General features: G+C 47.1%; 1 protein-coding gene across 2 annotated transcripts in view; it reads right to left on the reverse strand.

Moving 5' to 3' along the window:
* Positions 1–10,192, reverse strand: part of LOC124717378 — a 59,091-nt gene extending 48,899 nt beyond the window's left edge. Inside the window, exon 1 of one of the 2 annotated variants that reach the window (XR_007005747.1) lies at positions 1,534–10,192. Coding sequence is in view for 1 of the 2 variants with exons in the window: in XM_047244220.1 (XP_047100176.1) it covers positions 1,534–10,048 (8,515 nt within the window). In the remaining variant the exon portion in view is untranslated. The remainder of the gene's footprint in view (positions 1–1,533) is intronic. The other variant, XM_047244220.1, reaches the window with a different exon arrangement.
* Positions 10,193–18,794: the final 8,602 nt, after the last annotated feature.

Consider the following 18,794-nt stretch of genomic DNA (forward strand, 5'->3'; position numbering starts at 1 on the left):
CGGCATTCAAATTGTACCCACATTGCAGCGAGCAAGTCTTGAGTTACAGCTTCCACAGCTGCTGTTACGCTATGTCTCAGGTTATTCATTGTTGTTGGTAACAGATGCACATAAACAGTCTTTTATAAAACCCCACAAGGAATAATCACACACAGTCAGGTCCGGTGGCCTTCGAGGCCAATAACGTAAGGCTCAATCATTTGGTCCAGTGCTACAACAGTTCCATCATTCAGCAGTCCTGTGGCTTAAAAATTCCCTCACTTCCAGAAGCCAGTGTGACGGAGCCCCATCGTGTTGGTAAACGAAGTTGTCTCCAGCTATGGGAAGAGAAAATTCTCAAGCATATCGAGATACGTGCTTCCTGTAACAGTGTTCTCGGCAAAGAGAAATGGACCACAAACCCTGTCTCAAATAACATAATAGTTATGAGTTTTTAAAAATCGGAGATCCTTTCTGATACACCCTGTATTTTTGGCGTGCGTTATTGCGAGACATTAACAACTAATGTTGGGCTAAGTTTCAGGAAGCGGTCGGTGAAGCGGGAAGAGAACAGAAAGGTACTCGGAAGGTCGTAGGGTCGAATCCCTCTGCGGAAGCTATTTTTGTTTTCTATTTTTACCTTACCTACACTGCAAATAAACCGAAATAATGCTTAATGTTTTTTAATTATTAATGTTCATTAATTTTCATAAAAAGATTTGGAAAGGAAAATTAAGACTTTCAGATAAATTTCCAAGAAAGGTTTGTGCTTACTTGTCCAGGAGGACACTACAAATAAGTTTTTAAGAAGGAATTGTAAGTAACTGTACAGGTAAAATTGTGGCGCTTATAGCGTGTGCAAATGCCAAGAAAATTACGGTTTCTCCTGTTCTTATAATGAATATTACATCAGCACGTGTAAATCATCAATTACAAAATAACAGTATCTACTTTTATGTAGGAAGTTCTCGCGTATGCCTTAGCTATAACGGCTTCCTGAAAATTTATTTGCAATCCCAACTTTTCCTTTCGTTTTCAAGTCTTTTATCAAAATGATAAGAAACGTTTGGCCATCTGGACCTCCCACTTCTGACACTCATTTCTGACCAAGCAATGCATGTACCGTAAAAGTGGACGAAATCAGTCATGAAAAGTTGGCGCTTACCATCTTCCAGTGAGTGTTTACGTATATTTTTCAGTTCTCTGTCCATCCACCCCGCAGAGACTGTGAAAATAAAAGTAGACTAATCGCAACACACAAACAGGCATACAAACAAAGAATCTTTTCCGTCTGCGTCCACAACAGGAACGTAAGGAAACCTAGTCCCACTGCAGAACACTTTGGTGCAGATGTGTTGTGTGTTGATGCAAATGCAGCAGATGTTTAATGGATTTTAATTTCAGTGTCAGCGACGAGGCAACATGCAGTGACAGAAAGAGGCACACGACTTTCTAACTACGTAGGGTACATGTTAGTAGGAAATATTTTTATTTCTTTTGGCACTCCATGCCGTGTGGGACACACAACACACCGTACACAGTTCAAGCACAAACCTCCATCGTCCTGCTGGCTTCCGTCGTTCGACGTTTCGTTCGTTGTTCCCTCTCGCAGTACTCGTTGCTGGGTCGACGTCCCATCCGAGTCCAGTGGTAATAACGGTTTACCACCACCACCACCACCACCACCTTGACTGCCGCCCTCGACCACAGCACTACACACGGTACCTACTAAGTCCGGCAACTCGCCAACCACACTTTCTGTTGTGTCCTTCGGCAGTCGACACTGGAAATTCTCTTTCGCACTATTATCAACGCTAGTACACGGTTTGTAATCAGCTGGAAAAACACAACTGTCACTTTCTAAAGTACTTCCTACTTGTTGAAGACTCGGGTCTTGCACAGCCAAAGACACAGAGAACCTGGAAGGAGCCTGCAATCCTGTTTCAGTTCGAACACTTAAGCCGCTCACTCTAACGGCTAACTTGCTAGGATCGACGTCAACTGGCGTACGAACCTGACAGGGCAAACCACTCGCAATCTGACGTTTCTCTAGATCTGATGAAGGTTCTTTCTGGAAACCTCTGTAATCCGTGGTTGGATTTATATCGACCTCTTTGGATACTACATCTGGGAGATTCATACTCCTCACGTCCTGAATCCCTGCTCCTCTTGCAGGTTCCTCAGTTCTACCTTTCATTACTCCTCCTGCTTCTCTGGAAGACTTCCCGCTATCCACATCTCTCTCTATTGATTCAGTTTCTTTGCGGGCTGAAACTTCCTCGAGAGTTAGCGTCCTACGATCAGGGCTCCTGTCCGGCAACAGCATCTCCTGTGTCGGTACTGGGAGCACAGGGAGAGGGTCTTGAACCAACGTCCCGTCACTGCTGTCACTGGAGCTGCTGTCTGGAGAGCAGGATCTGTCACCAGCGACTCCAGAGCTGGCCTCAGAAACGGTGCCTCCAGGCGGAGACAGTGGGAAAATCTCCTCCTCGCTGGAGAACCCAGCCCTCCTCAGCTGTTCCCTAATTTCTGCCTCTGTGTATAGGAATGGGTTGGGCAAATCAATAGATAATGCAGACTGTGGCAGTAATCCCTTCTCGTAGATTGTCTGGAGGAATGGATTACTGCTGCTGTTCTTGTCCTGGTCGCCAGAATCTGAACTAGCTTCTGGTATACTGCCGGTTGATGATGGCACAGACCCAGATGAGGGTATATAGCGGTGAGCTACATCGGAAAATGGATTGGCGTCAAGATCTTCTTTTCCATCCAAATTTTGCCTCGTGCAGACTCGCTGGAGTCGACCCGACTTCTTTCCGGTATTCAGGTACGTCTCTTCGAGGAAGCGTCGATCTTCTTCGACAGTGCTCCCGCACCCCTCTACAGTCGGCTCCTCTGGCAATTCCGCAAATCCTTCCTGTGGCACTCCAGACTGCATGCACAGCCACTCGTCCTCGCTCATGTCGAATGGGTTGGTCCCACTCGTACCACTATCGGTTTCACGAAATGTTGGGTCAGATTCCTGAAGAGCATCGATTCTTTTCAGGACACTATCGATCCGCTTCTCGATGTCATAGTAATCTGGACCGTCATAGGATGCACAAGATCTGCCACCTGGGGACACTTGGCCGCTAAATGGTTTAAGGTCTACATGTTGTACTTCCAGAAAACCTTGTTTGTGAGTATTTACAGGTACTTGTAGATGTGTCGCATGGAGAATGTCGTCTTCCCCCTTCGCATCATTCCCTTTAGCACAGTTCCCTTGTTCAGTAGTATCCATGGTATCCAGCTTCCTGAGGTCTATTCTGGAACTGGCATTAGATGGGGGACCGTAGCTGATAGCCAGACCCCCATCTACAGACCGACTGGTGCTGAAGTACCAGTCATCTGAGGATGACGTAGCAGGGCGGGAACTGTCTCCGCACTCGACATCCGCAAAGTCACTTCCGTCTTCTTCGTACATAAATGGATTTGGTGTCTGGCTTCCATACTCCAGAGACTGCTGAGGGATATCTTCAAAGAAGATATCGTGGTCAGAACCCACTGGACTGCTAGAAGAATCTGTAGTCCAGTGACTATCTGCTTCTGTGTTTTTGGGGTGACCTGTTAGGCAGGATGGTGACTCATTTTTGGGAGAGACTGACGTCCCTACGTTGGAATCAGATGCTTGCAATCCCTTGGGCGATCTGACTCCAGTTTTCGAGTGACAACTGGAATGTTCCGAGTCACTGCTTGATTTCACCAGAATTGTGAACTCTTGGCCCAGCAACGGATCTCTGTCTACTACAATTGTTTCATACTCAAAGTCTTCCATTTCAATGATAGTACCTCCCTCAGGAGTTAGAGGAAATGTTTCCATGGTAGCTCTGTTCTCCTTTAACATATTACCAACAGAACATCCTTTGAGATTATTATCTAGAGCTACACCTATTTCTTCTGGAGCGGAAGTTGCTTGCAGTTTGTCTTCTATTTTGGCAGCTCTGTTCCATGCTAACATATTACCAACAGAGACTTCTTTGAGATTATTATCTACAACTACATTTATTTCTTCTGGAGGGGAAGTTGCTTGCAGTGTGTCATCTATTTTGAGAGCTGGTCCTGCATACACAGTCCTCACAATTTCATTCTCAACGCCTGGAGACGATGGCTGAGGAAGATTTACTTTCTCATCCTGATTCCCAGCAACTTTGTTTTTGGTTTCTGATCCAGAAGTACCTGGAGATGGTGGTTGGAATAATTCCACTTTCTCGTCTTGTTGCTTAACAATCTTGTTTTCCAGTTCATGAACAGTAGTAGTAGTGCTTTTTACTCTCTCTATTTCTAACGTATCTGATGCCGTTGGTCCAGTTTGCTTATTTTCAACGACATCTTCCTCTTCAACAATAACTTTTTCTGTTCCTTTTCCCGGTGACTTCTCGGCGGGAGCTATCCACGACTGAACCTTTTCCAGTAGCTTCCTCTCAGTGCTATAAACACTGTCCTTGCCGTGCTGAATACCCTCGGATATGTGGTGCTTAAGTGCCGTTATCTTCTCCAGAACGACTGACTCTCTACGTTCGGCTGATGGAGGTTTCACTACTGCATCTGCTTTGCCTGCACTTTGAGGCTTCTCCCTCATCTCATCCTCTCTGAACACCTGCCCACCACTTGTAGTTGCCACAAGCTTCTCTTCTGTGTTTTCTGGCGTGACAGCCGATGGACCAACTGCTATAGTTGGACTCAGAGGAGGTTCCGATGTCACCGATGATGAACGCCTTATCAGTTGCCTAGTTATGGGGTGCAATATGAAGCCTGCTCTTCCCAGAACGTCTCCACCTTCCTCATCATCCAAAAAGACGCTATCTTCAGAGTAACTATCAGTCTCTAGTGGAGAGTCTCCTGATTGCAATGATTTTTCTGAAGTTCTGATGATGGTCCCATCGTTCTCGGCTGATGAAGCACTTGAAGCCTTTGTACTTGTGGAAACTTCTTTTGCTGGATGCACAAGTTTACTGTTTATACCCTGTTCACTATTACTAGGACAGCTGGTATCTGCACCTACTTCAGCTGGATTGAGCTCACAGGAAACAGGGGGTTCTGCTGATTTGATGTGTGGTGTAGCTATCTGTTCAGCATAGACTGGTCCTGTAGAGACTTGTGGAGCATGGTGATCAGAATGTTGCTGCTTCTCGACTACTGTACCATGAACTTCAGGCAGACTTGAGTTGTCTGCAGTGTCCAGTGGCGAAACGTCTACCAGAGGAGGAGGAGAGTCCGAATGAGAACTAACAGAAATCTCCTCTGCTGACACCTTGACCTCTGCCACTGATCCAAGAGTTGGAAAATCATCAGATTCCCTCTGTTCCACTTCACGAACACTTTTGGAAGATGGTGAGGCTGCAGTAGTGTCCCCTGTCACATGGAGGTGTTTTGGAGGATTAATTTCCAGAGGAACTGCAGTCACGTGCATTTCTTGTTTCTTTGTGGGTGAGGGTCTGTAATTGTCCACTGGATCTCCATTTGTAGCTTCGTTTTTGGTACATGTTGTAGTATCGCTTTTTAAAACTTGTGCTTTGTGTCCTATATTATTTACTGATCCAGCAGACTCATCAGACAGTGACTGCTTAGTCACAGAAATAGACTGCAATTTCTGCTGTTCCACATACAGTGATTCTTCTGGAGGCTGTGAGGTAGCTGTTGAAGGTAATGCTGTCTTCGGCACACCAAATTCGGAATAACCTGCTTGGGTAGATGATTTTGTGTTCTTTTCATCTAACAGCTCATCACGTTGTTTCTGCTGAAGTTCCTTGTTTTCTACTGTGTTGACTGAGGCAATTCCCTTAGAGGCAATTGCGAATTGATCTGGATCTTTACCATAGTCTTCTTGTACGTTGTCGGCAAAAAAAGTCTTAGAAATGTCAGTTGGAGTGGACGAGGAAGAATTCGATGGCTGGAATTCACTAGTCCAGATATATGAGTCCCATTGCTGTGGTGCTTCTGACTTAATTTCTCCAGTGAAAGAGAAATCTTGCTCTCTGAATGGACTCAGTGAATCAAATCCTTTCTCAGACCACCAATCTGTTGCCTGTTGTGAGCCACTGACTTTATCAGGAGGCAGCATTGTATCTTTGGGCGTGTCACTGTCACATTTCATATCTATAGATGATTGTTTTGTAAAAAACGCATCTTCTGATGGGAACCATGCTGAGTCTAAAGTATTCAGGACGTCCCTTCCACCTGACCCATAGAACATATCGTTAGATTTTTCGATAGTGGTCTCATCTTTCTGAGGCATGCTATATGATGGCATGAAAGGATCTTCTATCTTGTTCTTCTTTGTGTCAGAACGCTTGGAGTCATCACTATCTAAGCAATCCAGCAGCTGCATATCTGGTAATGGATCAACACTTGGCAATAGAGCAGATGTTGATGACAGACCAGGGGGGAATGATACAGCCGGTGTTTTGAGGTCTTCCAGACTTCTGTCCAAAGATAACCATACTGATTCTGTGGAAATATCTCGAGAGATTGTTTTCTTATTTGTGTCTACAGTCTTACCCATTTTGATTCTGAGCGCATTGGATTGATCCTTTTCATTAACAGGCCATCCTTCTGAATCCTGTCCTACGATACCCCCAAAATCGTTAGATTTATCTTTAGAGTTCTGTAGATGACCTGCTACGTCACTAAAATCGTCAGAATGTTCTTTCAAACTATTTAGATGGCTTTTGGTATCTTCGGAAGAATGAGATTGTTCTTTTAGAGACTGTAGCTGATCTGCAATATCTCTAAGATCATGAGATTGTTCTCTCAAATTATATATCTGGTTAGATGTTGATACTTGGACAAATTCTTCCAGCACATCATATGGTGACCCAGATTTTGTAGAAGACTCAGCTTTCTCACAGTGCTGGCGAGATAAAGCAATGGGATCCAACAAAAATTCTGCTTCATTCGATTGGTATATTACTGACGGTGAAACTGCAGATGGTGTTTCTATGATATTTGCAGCTTCCTCTTCACTTTGTGCTGCTTGCCAAGTGGCATCAAACAGTTGGCTAACCATACTTCTATCTGGAGTACCTACATCAGCTACTTTGCGTTGAGGCTGACAGTCTGAAGCTGATTGGTGCCCATGTGTCATAAATCTGTCTCTGTGACTTTGTGGCATTTTACTGTCCACATCTTGTCGACTCTGCTCATACAGCATGCTGGGTACTGATGCACCCAAAAGTCCATATTCTCCAGCAATGTTGCAAACTGTGTCTGATGAAGTATCTGCCAGTTTGCTAATCAAATTATCTGATTGGTCAGGCATTAAATTCTCTGCAAAAACTGTTTTCTCTGCTGTAACTGGAATATTGATTTCCTCCTCCTTTACAAGATCTCCGCTAAGAAAGGTACCAATGGCTTTGGAAGTGTAAGTTTCATCTAAGGCACCAGCAGACTCCAGTACGGGCTTCTTCCATTGCAACACTTCTGAATCCTTTGTTATGTGAGGACCAAACCAATCCTGCTCCTCTTTATCTATCAATAAGAAATGCTCTCTTCCTATCTGTTGACATCTCTCTAGCGATGTGCTATCAACTTTGTCTCTGTCATCATTTTCTTTTGACTCTGAAGAAATTAACGACTTCTGCAAATTCGAGTCTTGAGGTATCACACTTGTTAGTCCTGAGCAGTCAGAATCTCGAGCAAATGTAGGAACTGTTTCTGCAAGTGTGAGGATATCGGAACAAACCTCAGTCTCCTCGTGAGGCTCAGCTGTGCAGTCAACGTTAAACACTCCAGGAATGAATTTCTGCTGCGAACTAGACGCTGTATTTTGGGCATCCAATGTCTTACGAGGAGCCATATTTATGGTTATATCTTTTATTGTGTCTGTCTGAGTGACAGCTCTTCCTTGAGCAACAGGCAAGTCTTCCAATAAATCTACTGAGGGAGTCTCTGACACCTTCATCTTATCTTCAAACAACTCCTCACTTGGTGCTATGAGTTCTAGGGCGGTACTTTTCTTCACGTTCTGAGCTGCAGATCGTAAATTATTTAATGTTTCATCAGAAAGAGTGAAAACGTTTACTGAGGAAACTGACTGCAGATTGTCTGGAGACGGTTTAGCTTCTCCTTGCCTGATGCAGCTTACATCTACGACAAATTCTTCTGATGGCTGCACAGGTAGCTCTGATTTGTCCAATGCTTCATCAAAAAAGGCTTTAACATTCTCTGAGCCTACTGGATCTTTCATTACTGGATATACAACAGGAGATCCTGTGACAGGGGGCACTTCCTGAAACTGTGGCTGCAACGCTAGTTGAGTTCCAGCCTTTGGCTCTTCTTTTCTCTTGACGAAATTCGAATCACAGAAAGGGTCTTTTGGAGCTGCTACACCTTCTCTGCGTAGGCTCTGATCATCCTTCGACTGAACCTGTCCACTACTTTTGACTGGGTGAATCATAGGGAAGACATTGACTGTAGCTGTTGATTTTGTAGCGTCAGTAGACACTAAATCCCTGATTTTAGTAACATCAGTTTGTGGGGTGTCATTATCCTTTGATTGCACCTGTTGCACGCTTAACACCTGATGAGGAGTTGGGGAGGTGGTGGCTGCAGGCATTACTCCAGTTTCCAGAGGCGATACGTCTTCTCTTACAGTAAGATCTGTTTCCTCTAAGAGAGGTCCCAGGAGTGTTTCATCTTCAGGTGTCTTCTTGAGCTCTTGGATCAGTGCAGAGTCCTGGCTATCTACCAGCTCTTGCAGCGCCCTCTGGATGTCTGCCCAGGATTCATTTCTAGCAGCAACCTCCACTTCGCCTTGCCTCACGTCCACCAGCTTCTTCCCAGATGGTAAGATGCTCCTGTAGCAAGCAGAATCTGCTGGGACTGAAAATCCATGTTCGCGTGACCATGCAGCTGGATCAAAGCCTGCCCATTCATCTGCTTCCATCTCAGTGGTGGTTGAAGTTTTGAGGATGTCATCCAGACCATCATCTGTGAAACCGCACAGATCGCGATCGTTGTCTTCTGCTTCTTCAGACACAACTAGGGCAGGCACTGTAGGTTGTTGTAAGATTTTGGAACAATTGATCTCCATCGAGATAAATGCAGCACTTGCTTCACCTACAGAAGCTTGCTCAGCTGAGGCCAAACAGTGCTCGATATCCTGTCTAATTGCACGAACACCGGCTTCAAAGCCAGTAGTTATCTTCATAAGTTTATCCTCCACAGCCGCAGATCCTTGATCTGGTACGGGTGTGCTGCTGACATCATCTGTACCACTAATGGCTTCAGGCTGTCCAGCCACTTTGCCTTCTAACGACTGATCAGAATGCCCAAACCACTGCTCATCGTTGCTCTGCTGGAGGAAACGTCCTACTTTAAACCTTGCACATTCTGCATTGCTGAAATTCGGTTCACTCAGCCTCATGTAACCAGCCTGTGACAGCTTCACATTGGGCGGGTGTGGAGGAGTACCCAGAGCCAAAAATTCGTCATCGTTTGTCAGTTCTGATTCAGAACGAGAATGGCTGTAATAGCTGGACGGCGATGACGATCCCACACTGATTTTTTTTTCATGGTACTTGTGTGAACTGTTGCCCTCTGGCAACAGTACTGTTGTTTCTCCTGCTCTGCACAAAGACAGGTGGCTTGAGGACTTTTCATCCCCATCAGCTTCCCTGCTACTTTCTCTGGAATCTCTTTGGTATTTGTGGCCTGCATTAACCTCCAGGCGCTGCATACTGATAGACCTTCCATATGCAATATTACGCTCATACACGGCCTGTAAGACCTCATCAATGTCGTCTAGTCTCTTGGCAATTACTGGATTGATAACAGTGTCATCTAGATCCTCTTTATTAGCAGCATCTGGCAGCACCCCACCGTCACAAGCATCCTCATACACATCACCACGACCACCATCATCGTCAATCAATCTGAAGTCACTTCCAGTGAGAACAGCGCGAGCAGCTTCTCCAAGTATCTTTTTTTTCTTTCTGGTCAGTCTTTTTCTCACTCTGCAAAACACTGGTTTCATTTGTAGCATTAGCTTCTTTTTGAGTTTTGCTGCCGCTTGGGTCAGTTTCATCCTTTGCATCCTTCCGTTTGCTCCTGAACAGTGTCCACAGCCAGTTGAGGAAAGAGCTTCTGTCTTCCTTTGCTCCTGGCTTGAGTTTCACTGCACTGCTGCGATCTATAGTTAAACTCTTTCCTTTGGTCCCTGGAGAGCTGGGTCCAGGGCCATCCGCAACAGAATGCAAGCGATCAGCTGATAGTCTCTCATACACAAGCGGCTTAATTTCTTGTTCTTGTGTGTCAGCAGTCTTCACGTCTGCCGACGAAGTCTTGGCTCTGACCCATATGTCGTCATCTCCTCGACCCGTGAAATCTTCTGTCGACCACGCAGTGCCACTGTCGTGCAGGCGCCTCCTCGCTCCGGCCTTCGACCACACTTGATCGACAGACGTAGCTGGGGATCTTCCCGAAATTTTCCGTCGCGGGAGCACTGCCGAGGACGGATCCATCTTGACCCACACCTCGCCGCTGTCTTTACAGCAGGGATCGTCTACCGCACTCGCGCTTCCACACGGAGTCTTTCTCAGAGAATCGCAGCTGGCCCGCGTCGGACTGGAACTCGCCAACTGTGCCGCGTCGGTGTCGACAGGCAGCGTCTCTCTAGAACGTGCCAGTCTCTCTCTAGAGGCCATGGGTAACGAGCCCTCGTCCGACGTGGAGGAGCGCAGGGAGTTCAGCTCCATCTCCGTGGGTGCGCTGGGTTCCGTTTCTGCACGTGGCAGTGGGCTGCATTCCCGAGCTTCTGGAGGAGAGCCAGGACTTTGGGGCCGAGTCAGTTGCGGAGGTTGGCTCGTGTCGGAAGGTCCCACCTGGCCAGCGACGACGTCGGGGAACGGGTGGACGACCAGGGGCGACAGCTGCGGGTCCCGCTTGGAGCCCGGTGCCCAGTGGCCGCCCGCCGGGGGGACTCTGAGGACGTCGTCGCGGGGGAAGTTGCGGCGCCGCTGGGCGCGCGGCGTCGGTGTCGGCGTCCTCGACGACGAGGAGGAGCCGCGTCTGCGGCGGCGGCGGCCCGCGCACGAGCACAGCAGCTTGCTCATCGACCGGGGCTGGCTGCTGGCGACCGGCGCACCGGGGCGCTCACCGTGCCACCAGCTCCACCCTCCTGCTCCTCTGTCTGTACCTACAGCGGTGCCTTCAGCCGACCGTACACGAGTCTAGATCCACAAAGATGCACTGCAAATTACCAGACTTGGTGTTGACTGATAGACTGGTAGATCGAAATATACAGGAGTGTCACTCCACAGTTTCCTGTGCACTATCCTTACAAAGTACTACTACAATGCTTTTTGAATAGATACTGTTTCTGTAAGCGTAATGCACTACAGTAGACCATTAACAGCCGTACGTCACTCACATGACGCACATCTTTTAAGTTCGCCGTCGTTTAACTGCTGGTAACTAACTGCATTCCTAATTCGTCGCTGTCTCTCGCTGGTAATACAATCAGCACAGTAATAGCGTTCTTGTGAAAGACCTCCAATTTGAAAACTGCCAACGAAAGGTCTGTGGCTTTGTATACGGGTTGCCGGAAATAGAGCTAAGATATATCTTCAACTTTCCAACTTGGCAAATATTGGCAGCGCTAACCTAGAAGAAACGATTGTTGTTAATTAATAGAGATAAAATTAAATTTCTTTACAAAATATTGTGTGCGTGTGTGTATTTGGGGGGGTTGTGGGTGTCAAGGGCGAGAGGGGGGGAGGAGGGAGGGGGAGGGGCGAGGAGGGGAGGGGGTAGGAGGGGAGGGGGAGGGGGGAGGAGGCGGGAACGGGGGGGGAGAGGGCGGGGGAGGGGGAGGGAGGGGTGAGTGAGGGGGGGAGGGAGGCGGGGGAGGGAGGGGGACGGGAGGGGGGGAGGGGAGGGAGGGAGGGAGGGAAAGTAGAATATTAGTAGGATGACGCAGCGAGAGGAACAACAAGAGAGGGCGGAAGCTATAAGGGATGGATGTAGATAATAGATCATAAACAGATGATAATCAGTACAGGAAATGTCAGTCAGTTTGTCATTCTGCTGGCCAAAATATACTCGTCAGTAGCAACAAGTCATACTTCTGTAGAGCGTTTGGTTCAACAAAATGGTTCAAATGGCTCTGAGCACTATGGGACTTAACTTCTGAGGTCATCAGTCCCCTAGAACTTACAACTACTTAAACCTAACTAACCTAAGGACATCACACACATCCATGCCTGAGGCAGGATTCGAACCTGCAACCGTGGCGGTCGCGCAGTTCCAGACTGTAGCGCCTAGAACCGCTCGGCCACTGAGGCCGGCTTGCTTCAACAACTTGAGTACTGACTTCGAGTTATCGATGCTGTTGTTATGATGTTCAGACCGAGATTGACGCAGCTGTGCATGCTAGTCTAATCTTGTGCGTGCCTCTTCATCTCTAGAGAAGTACCGCAGCCTACATACATTTAAATCTGCTTGCTGTAGTCAAAACTTGCTCTCCTCCTGCAATTATGACTCCCCATCTCGCAACACACACACACACACACACACACACACACACACACACACACACACATCCTTCCATTACCAAACCGGCAAGTCGTTGTCTCCCCAGGATTTGCCCCATCAACCGATCGCTTCTTCTAATAAAATTGTGTCTAAATTTTTCTCTTCTCCCCAATTCGATACAGTAACTCCTTATTTGTTATTCGATCTACTCATCCAATGTTCAGGATTCTTCTACAGCAAATTTAATTTTGTGGGCATCATGATGAGGAAGATCACTTCAGCTGTATAGTAAATATTTATTTATGATCGAATTAGTGCGTTAGAGCCACGTCTTCAGGTACACTTATTTATTTCATGACTTACTTCAAGTAATAACCACACAACTGACAGAATGCTAGGTCATCTACTGGTATCACTTGAACTAAATCATGAAATAAATATATATCCCTGAAGATGTGGTTTTGACTCCTTGAAACCAGTTGGATCATAAGTAACCATTTATCATAAAGCTGAAGTGGTATTTTTTATCACGATTCTTCTACAGTACCACATTTCAAAATCTTATAGCCTCTTTCTGTTTGAACTGCCTTTTTTTATCACCCACGTTTTGCTTCCTTACAAGACTACAGTGCAGACAAATAATTTCAGAAAAGACTTCCTAAGAGTCCTAAATTACATGTTAACAAACTCCTCTTTTTCATAAATGCAGTTTTTTCCAAGTGTCTGTCTCTAATTTATATCCTCTCCACTTCAGCAATCATCAGTTATTTTACTGACCAAACTCATCTCCTACTTTCAGTGTACCATTTTCTAACCTAATTCTTTTATGTCAGATTGAATTGTATTACCCTTGTTTTATGAATGGTGTCCATCCCAACATTAAATTTGCTGTCGAGGTGGAGAAGCACGGCAGGCTACCATTCTTGGATGTTTTGGTTGAGCGGAAGGCAGGAGGCCAGCTTGGTCATTCAGTGTACCGGAAACCAACACACACTGATCGGTACTTGAACGCCAATAGTTTCCACCACCGTGTACACAAGAAAGCTGTCCTGAACACGTTGGTTCATAGAGCCAAGATTATCTCTGACGACGACCACCTGCCTGCCGGGATGGCCGAGCGGTTCTAGGCGCTACAGTTTGGAACTGCGCGACCGCTACGGTCGCAGGTTCGAATCCTGCCTCGGGCATGGATGTGTGTGATGTCCTTACGTTAGTTAGGTTTAAGTAGTTGTAAGTTCTAGGGGACTGATGACCTCAGATGTTAAGTCCCATAGTGCTCAGAGCCATTTGAACCATTTGAACGACGACCACCTACAGTCTTTCAGAATTTAAAACGTGTTTTCGGGAAAAATGGCTACAGCAAAAGAGACATCGCAAACGCTTTCAAGGGCTGGCGGTGAAAGACACCTGGTGAATCAGTAGAAGAGGCCAAACAGACTGTATTCCTGCCATTCTGTGGAGCAGCTAGCAGTAAGTTAGGACGTCTGCTGCAGAAACATGGGCTAAGACCAGTGTTCCGGCCCGCCCCCAAGATACGAGATATGTTGCGCCCTATTAAACACAACATTTTGCTCTTCGAGTGTCCGGTGTGTATGGTGTACACTGTGAATGTGGTAGCATGGTTCAAATGGCTCTGAGCACTATGGGACTCAACTGCTGTGGTCATCAGTCCCGTAGAACTTAGAACTACTTAAACCTAACTAACCTAAGGACATCACACACACCCATGCCCGAGGCAGGATTCGAACCTGCGACCGCAGCAGCAGCGCGGCTCCGGACTGGAGCGCCTAGAACCTTCATCTACCCCTGCTACCAACTTTGATACTCCCCTCCCACTTCCTGTATTTGTTCCTATGGGCACCCTCTCTCCCTTCTCTCTCCCTTCCCTCCCTCCTCCCTTTCTCCCCCCTCCTCCCCTGGGCTTCCCCTACCCCCATACCTTCATTCCTCCCACCAACTCCTCTGCCATTGGCATCTCTGCTCTCCCCTCTCCCTCTCCCTCCCCCTCCCCCTTCTTCCCCTCCTGGCAGGTACCCGGACTCGCACACGTTAAGTGGACATTCGCGCGCCAGAGATCATAATCATTAGTTTTTCGTGTGTGTGCCGTCGTGTTTGTGATTTCGTGTTTTTCGCCGCACGCTCCTTCGTTCACATGTACCGTCTAAATCATGTGTTTGTGCACAGTGCCGACAGCTTTTCTTGTTTTTTCGTCGAGTGTGAACCGCTTCATGTTTTTAATTATTGTATCTACTGTTTTTTTTTTTTAACCACCAGTCTGTTACTTTTCTGTCTTCATTTTCTCTTTTATTGTACTGTTTGTGGCTGAAGAGTGGAGTAAACTTTTCCCCTGCCAGCCCACCTTGCATGAGGTGCAAAATAACAAGAAAAAAAAGCAGCCCCGGCAGTCAGTGAACTCCTGACGACGATCGCGGAGAGGACCATCGAAAGCTCGAGGATTTTATTCGAATTGACGCGGCTGGAAAACCTAGAACGTTTTATTCGCGTATGCCGTCGCGGAAGATTCCGAGGACACATACCCTTGTTTTAGTTCTGTTGATGTTCACCTTATAATCTCTTTTCAGAGCACTCTTCAGACCGTTCGACTGTTCTTCCAAATCCTCTCCTGTTGACATCCTCCTGAGTAATCCAAGCTCGGAGATCCGATTGGGTGAGTATTTTACCACCGTAATATTTTACCCGAGAGGATGCCGTCATCATTAAGCCATACAGTAGAGCTACACGCCCTCGAAAAAAAGAAAAGAAAAGAACAACAGCGGCTGTAGTTTCCCCTTCGTTTCAGCTATTGGCACCATCATCGGGCTATCAGAAAGAGAAATAAATCTCAAATACTCGGTAACTCAGACGACTGTGTTACTCTGTTATGGACACGCACCAGCAGCTGTAGCTGTTAGGAGGAGGAGGGGGAGGAACCCACAGGTGGAGGGACGGTCTCGTAGCCGCCAGGCTGAGTATGCACTCGGCCCGCTGGACGTGTTTATTTTGGTTTGCGCTGGCGCGCTGCCCGCTGCCGGCGGAAACTGCACAGCGCTGGACGGCGGGGCAGGTGGACCGCCCGTCGTCGCCGTAAAGCATAGCGGCTATTCCTGACGGTGCCGCGGCCGTCGAGGTGGAAACGCCGGGGCGGGGTCTCGTAAACGTCGGCAGCTGACAACTCGAGGCCAAAAGATGGTCCGTGTCTCTTAGAGCTCACAATGAGCTCTGTATACTCGAATTAAACTCACTAGAGGGTCCTATGGCATCATCCACAAACTCGCCATGTCTGCACACTCGGATACTCGATTCGCCAGTCTTCGCCGCTGCTCATTTAAATGAAAACTCATCGCCTGGGTCTGTTCTCGAGTACAAGTGACCTACACCGGCCTAGAGAGGAGAAAGAGTACACCAGTTCACTAGTATAATCGCGGACTCTCGGCATTGCTGCTATATACGCAACCTTTGGCGATAATAATTAATATGTACCAATGCAATATTTGGGCCAGTGTGTGTGTGTGTGTGTGTGTGTGTGTGTGTGTGTGTGTGTGTGTGTGTGCAGGGTGATTTTGCAATCCCTACACTTGGCTTTTCCGCAACCTGCAGTGCCTTCAAAACCACAAGCAAGATCTTCACATTCTCCCCCACGGTACAGCAAACTATAAGCTCTACTGTAAAAATGAACTGAAGCTTTTTGTAGGAGTTTTAATGCAGTTAAACTTTGTAGTGGGATAACTTTTCACTCTGACCGCCATACCTTGTGCCATCTCCGTACACGCGGTTTCTCACATTTAGTCTTCGCGCTGTGAACTAAGCGCTCTGCACAATCGATTCTGACATCCGTTGTTTCTGCTGTGAACCACTAACTGGTACATCTGCCCAGTACCATGTAGGGCCCCTGCGAGCACGCAAAAGTGTCGCGGCACGGTGTGGCATGCACTATGTCTGAAGTAGTGCTGAAGGGAACTGAAACCATGAATCCTGCAGGGCTGTCCATAAATCCGTAAGACAACGAGGGGGTGGAGATCTCTTCTCAACAGCCCATTGCAAGGCATCCCAGATATGCTCAATAATGTTCATGTGCGAGGAGTGTTTACACTCAGGAGAGTGTTCCTGGAGCCACTCTGTAGCAATTCTGGACGTTGGAGTATCGCATTGTCCTGCTGGAATTACACAAGCCCGTCGGAATGCACAGTGGACATGAACGGATGCAGGTGATCAGACAGGATGCTTTCGTACGTGTCACCTGTCAGAGTCGTATCTACACGTATCAGGGGTCGCATATCACTCCAACTGCACACGTCCCACACCATTGCAGAGCCTCCACCAGCTTGGACACTCCCCTGCTGACATGCAGGGTCCATGGATTCACGAGGTTGTCTCCATACCCGTACACCTCCATCCGCTCAATACAATTTGAAACGAGACTCGTCCGACCAGGCAACATGCGTCCAGTCATAAACAGTCCAATGTCGGTGTTGAAGGGCCCAGGTAACACGTAAAGCTTTGGTCGGGCAGCCATCGATGGTACACGAGTGGACCTTCGGCTCCGAAAGCCCATATCGATTATGTTTCGTTGAATGGTTCGCACGCTCACACTTGTTGATGGATCATTGAAATCTGCAGCAAATTGCGGAAGGATTGCACTTCTGTCATCTCGAACGATTCTCTTCCGTCGTCGTTGGTTTCGTTCATGAGGGATCTTTCTCTGGCCACAGTGATGTCGGGGTTTGATGTTTTACTGGATTTCTGATATTCACCATACACTCGTGGAATGGTCGTAAGGGAAAATCCCCACTTCATCGTTACCTCGGAGATGCCATGTCCCATCGCTGGTGCGCCAACTGTAACACCACGTTCAAACTCACTTAAATCTTGATAACGTGGCACTGTAACCGATCTAACAACTGCGCCAGGCATACATAGGCTTTGCCAACCGTAGCGCCGTATTCTACGTCTCTCTATATTTGAATACGCATACCTATACCAGTTTCAGTGGCGCTTCAGTGTATAATGTCTGCCGCATTCGCAATGGCTGTCATGTTGATTACTAATGTGCTGTGACGCAAACTTCTGACTGTCTTACACGTGTACGTAGCGGTAGCCACCAATAAATTTTTGTAGTTTCTTGTATATAGTCGTTTACTTTTCTGACATCTCAAATGGATCAGCCTATACTTGCCTACCTTACAGTATTCACAGGCGTTCTCCTGCCTATCTTGCGGGACCTGCACTCCTGGGAGAAAGGATACTGCTGAGATTTGGTCTAGCCACAACCTGGTGTATGTTTCCGGAATCTGTGACTCTGCAGCGGAGTGTGATTGGTCTGAAACTTCCTGACTGATTAAAGCTTGTGGGAAGTTTTGAGGGTAGGAGATGAGGTTTTGGCGGAAGTAAAGCTGTGAAGGCAAACGTCTCAGGTTCGAGTCCCCATCCGTCACAGACTTTTAATCTGCCTTGTAGTTATGTCAGTGCACACTCTACAGCAGAGTGTAGAATCATTCACTACGACTACAGGTTAAATCTGCGGGTGGACAGCTGAGTGTACGAGTGTTGAAATCTGTCTGCGTATTACTGCAGATGCGTTTTCGTAAACTCCCTGTTTGCGCAAAGCGCCTCTCAGACGGAAACGTTTACGCAGCCCACCAGGGCTCCGATGAGTGGCAGTAACCGCTTCAGAGCAACTTGGGTTTGAATCGAGATCTTAACACTCTTGACACGTTATTAAGCAACGCCCTCAGTAGGTCAACAGTTTTCTTATTAATAAAGGAGAAAAAAGAAGGGATCGAAAACAGCTGCTTCCCTGTACAAACAGCGGTTTTTCCTTGCTGCGTGAATTGGCGTAAAAAAAGTATGATGGGAAGTTTCAGTGCTTTGGCTACTACATTGAAGCAGCAAAGGAACTGGTGCAGGCATGCGTATTGAAATAGAGAGAGATATGTAATCAGGCAGAATACGGCGCTGCGGTCGGCAACCCCTATATAAGACAACAAGTGTATGGCGCAGTTCTTGGGTCGGTTACTGCTGCTACAATGGCAGATTATCAGCGTATCACGAGTGTACCGTGAATATCAGGAATCCGGTAAAACATCTAATCGCCGAGATCGCTGCGGCCATAAAAAGATCCTGCAAGAACGATACCTACGACGATTGAAGAGAATCGTTCAACGTGACAGAAGTGCAACTCTTCCGTAAATTGCTGAAGATTTCAATGATGGACCATCAACAAGTGTCACTGCGCGAACCATTCAACGAAATATCGTCGATATGGGCTTTCGGAGGCGAAGGCCCACTCGTGCACCCTCCATGACTGCACG

Source organism: Schistocerca piceifrons, chromosome 9 (assembly GCF_021461385.2).
Source record: "Schistocerca piceifrons isolate TAMUIC-IGC-003096 chromosome 9, iqSchPice1.1, whole genome shotgun sequence".
Taxonomy (NCBI): Eukaryota; Metazoa; Arthropoda; class Insecta; order Orthoptera; family Acrididae; genus Schistocerca; species Schistocerca piceifrons.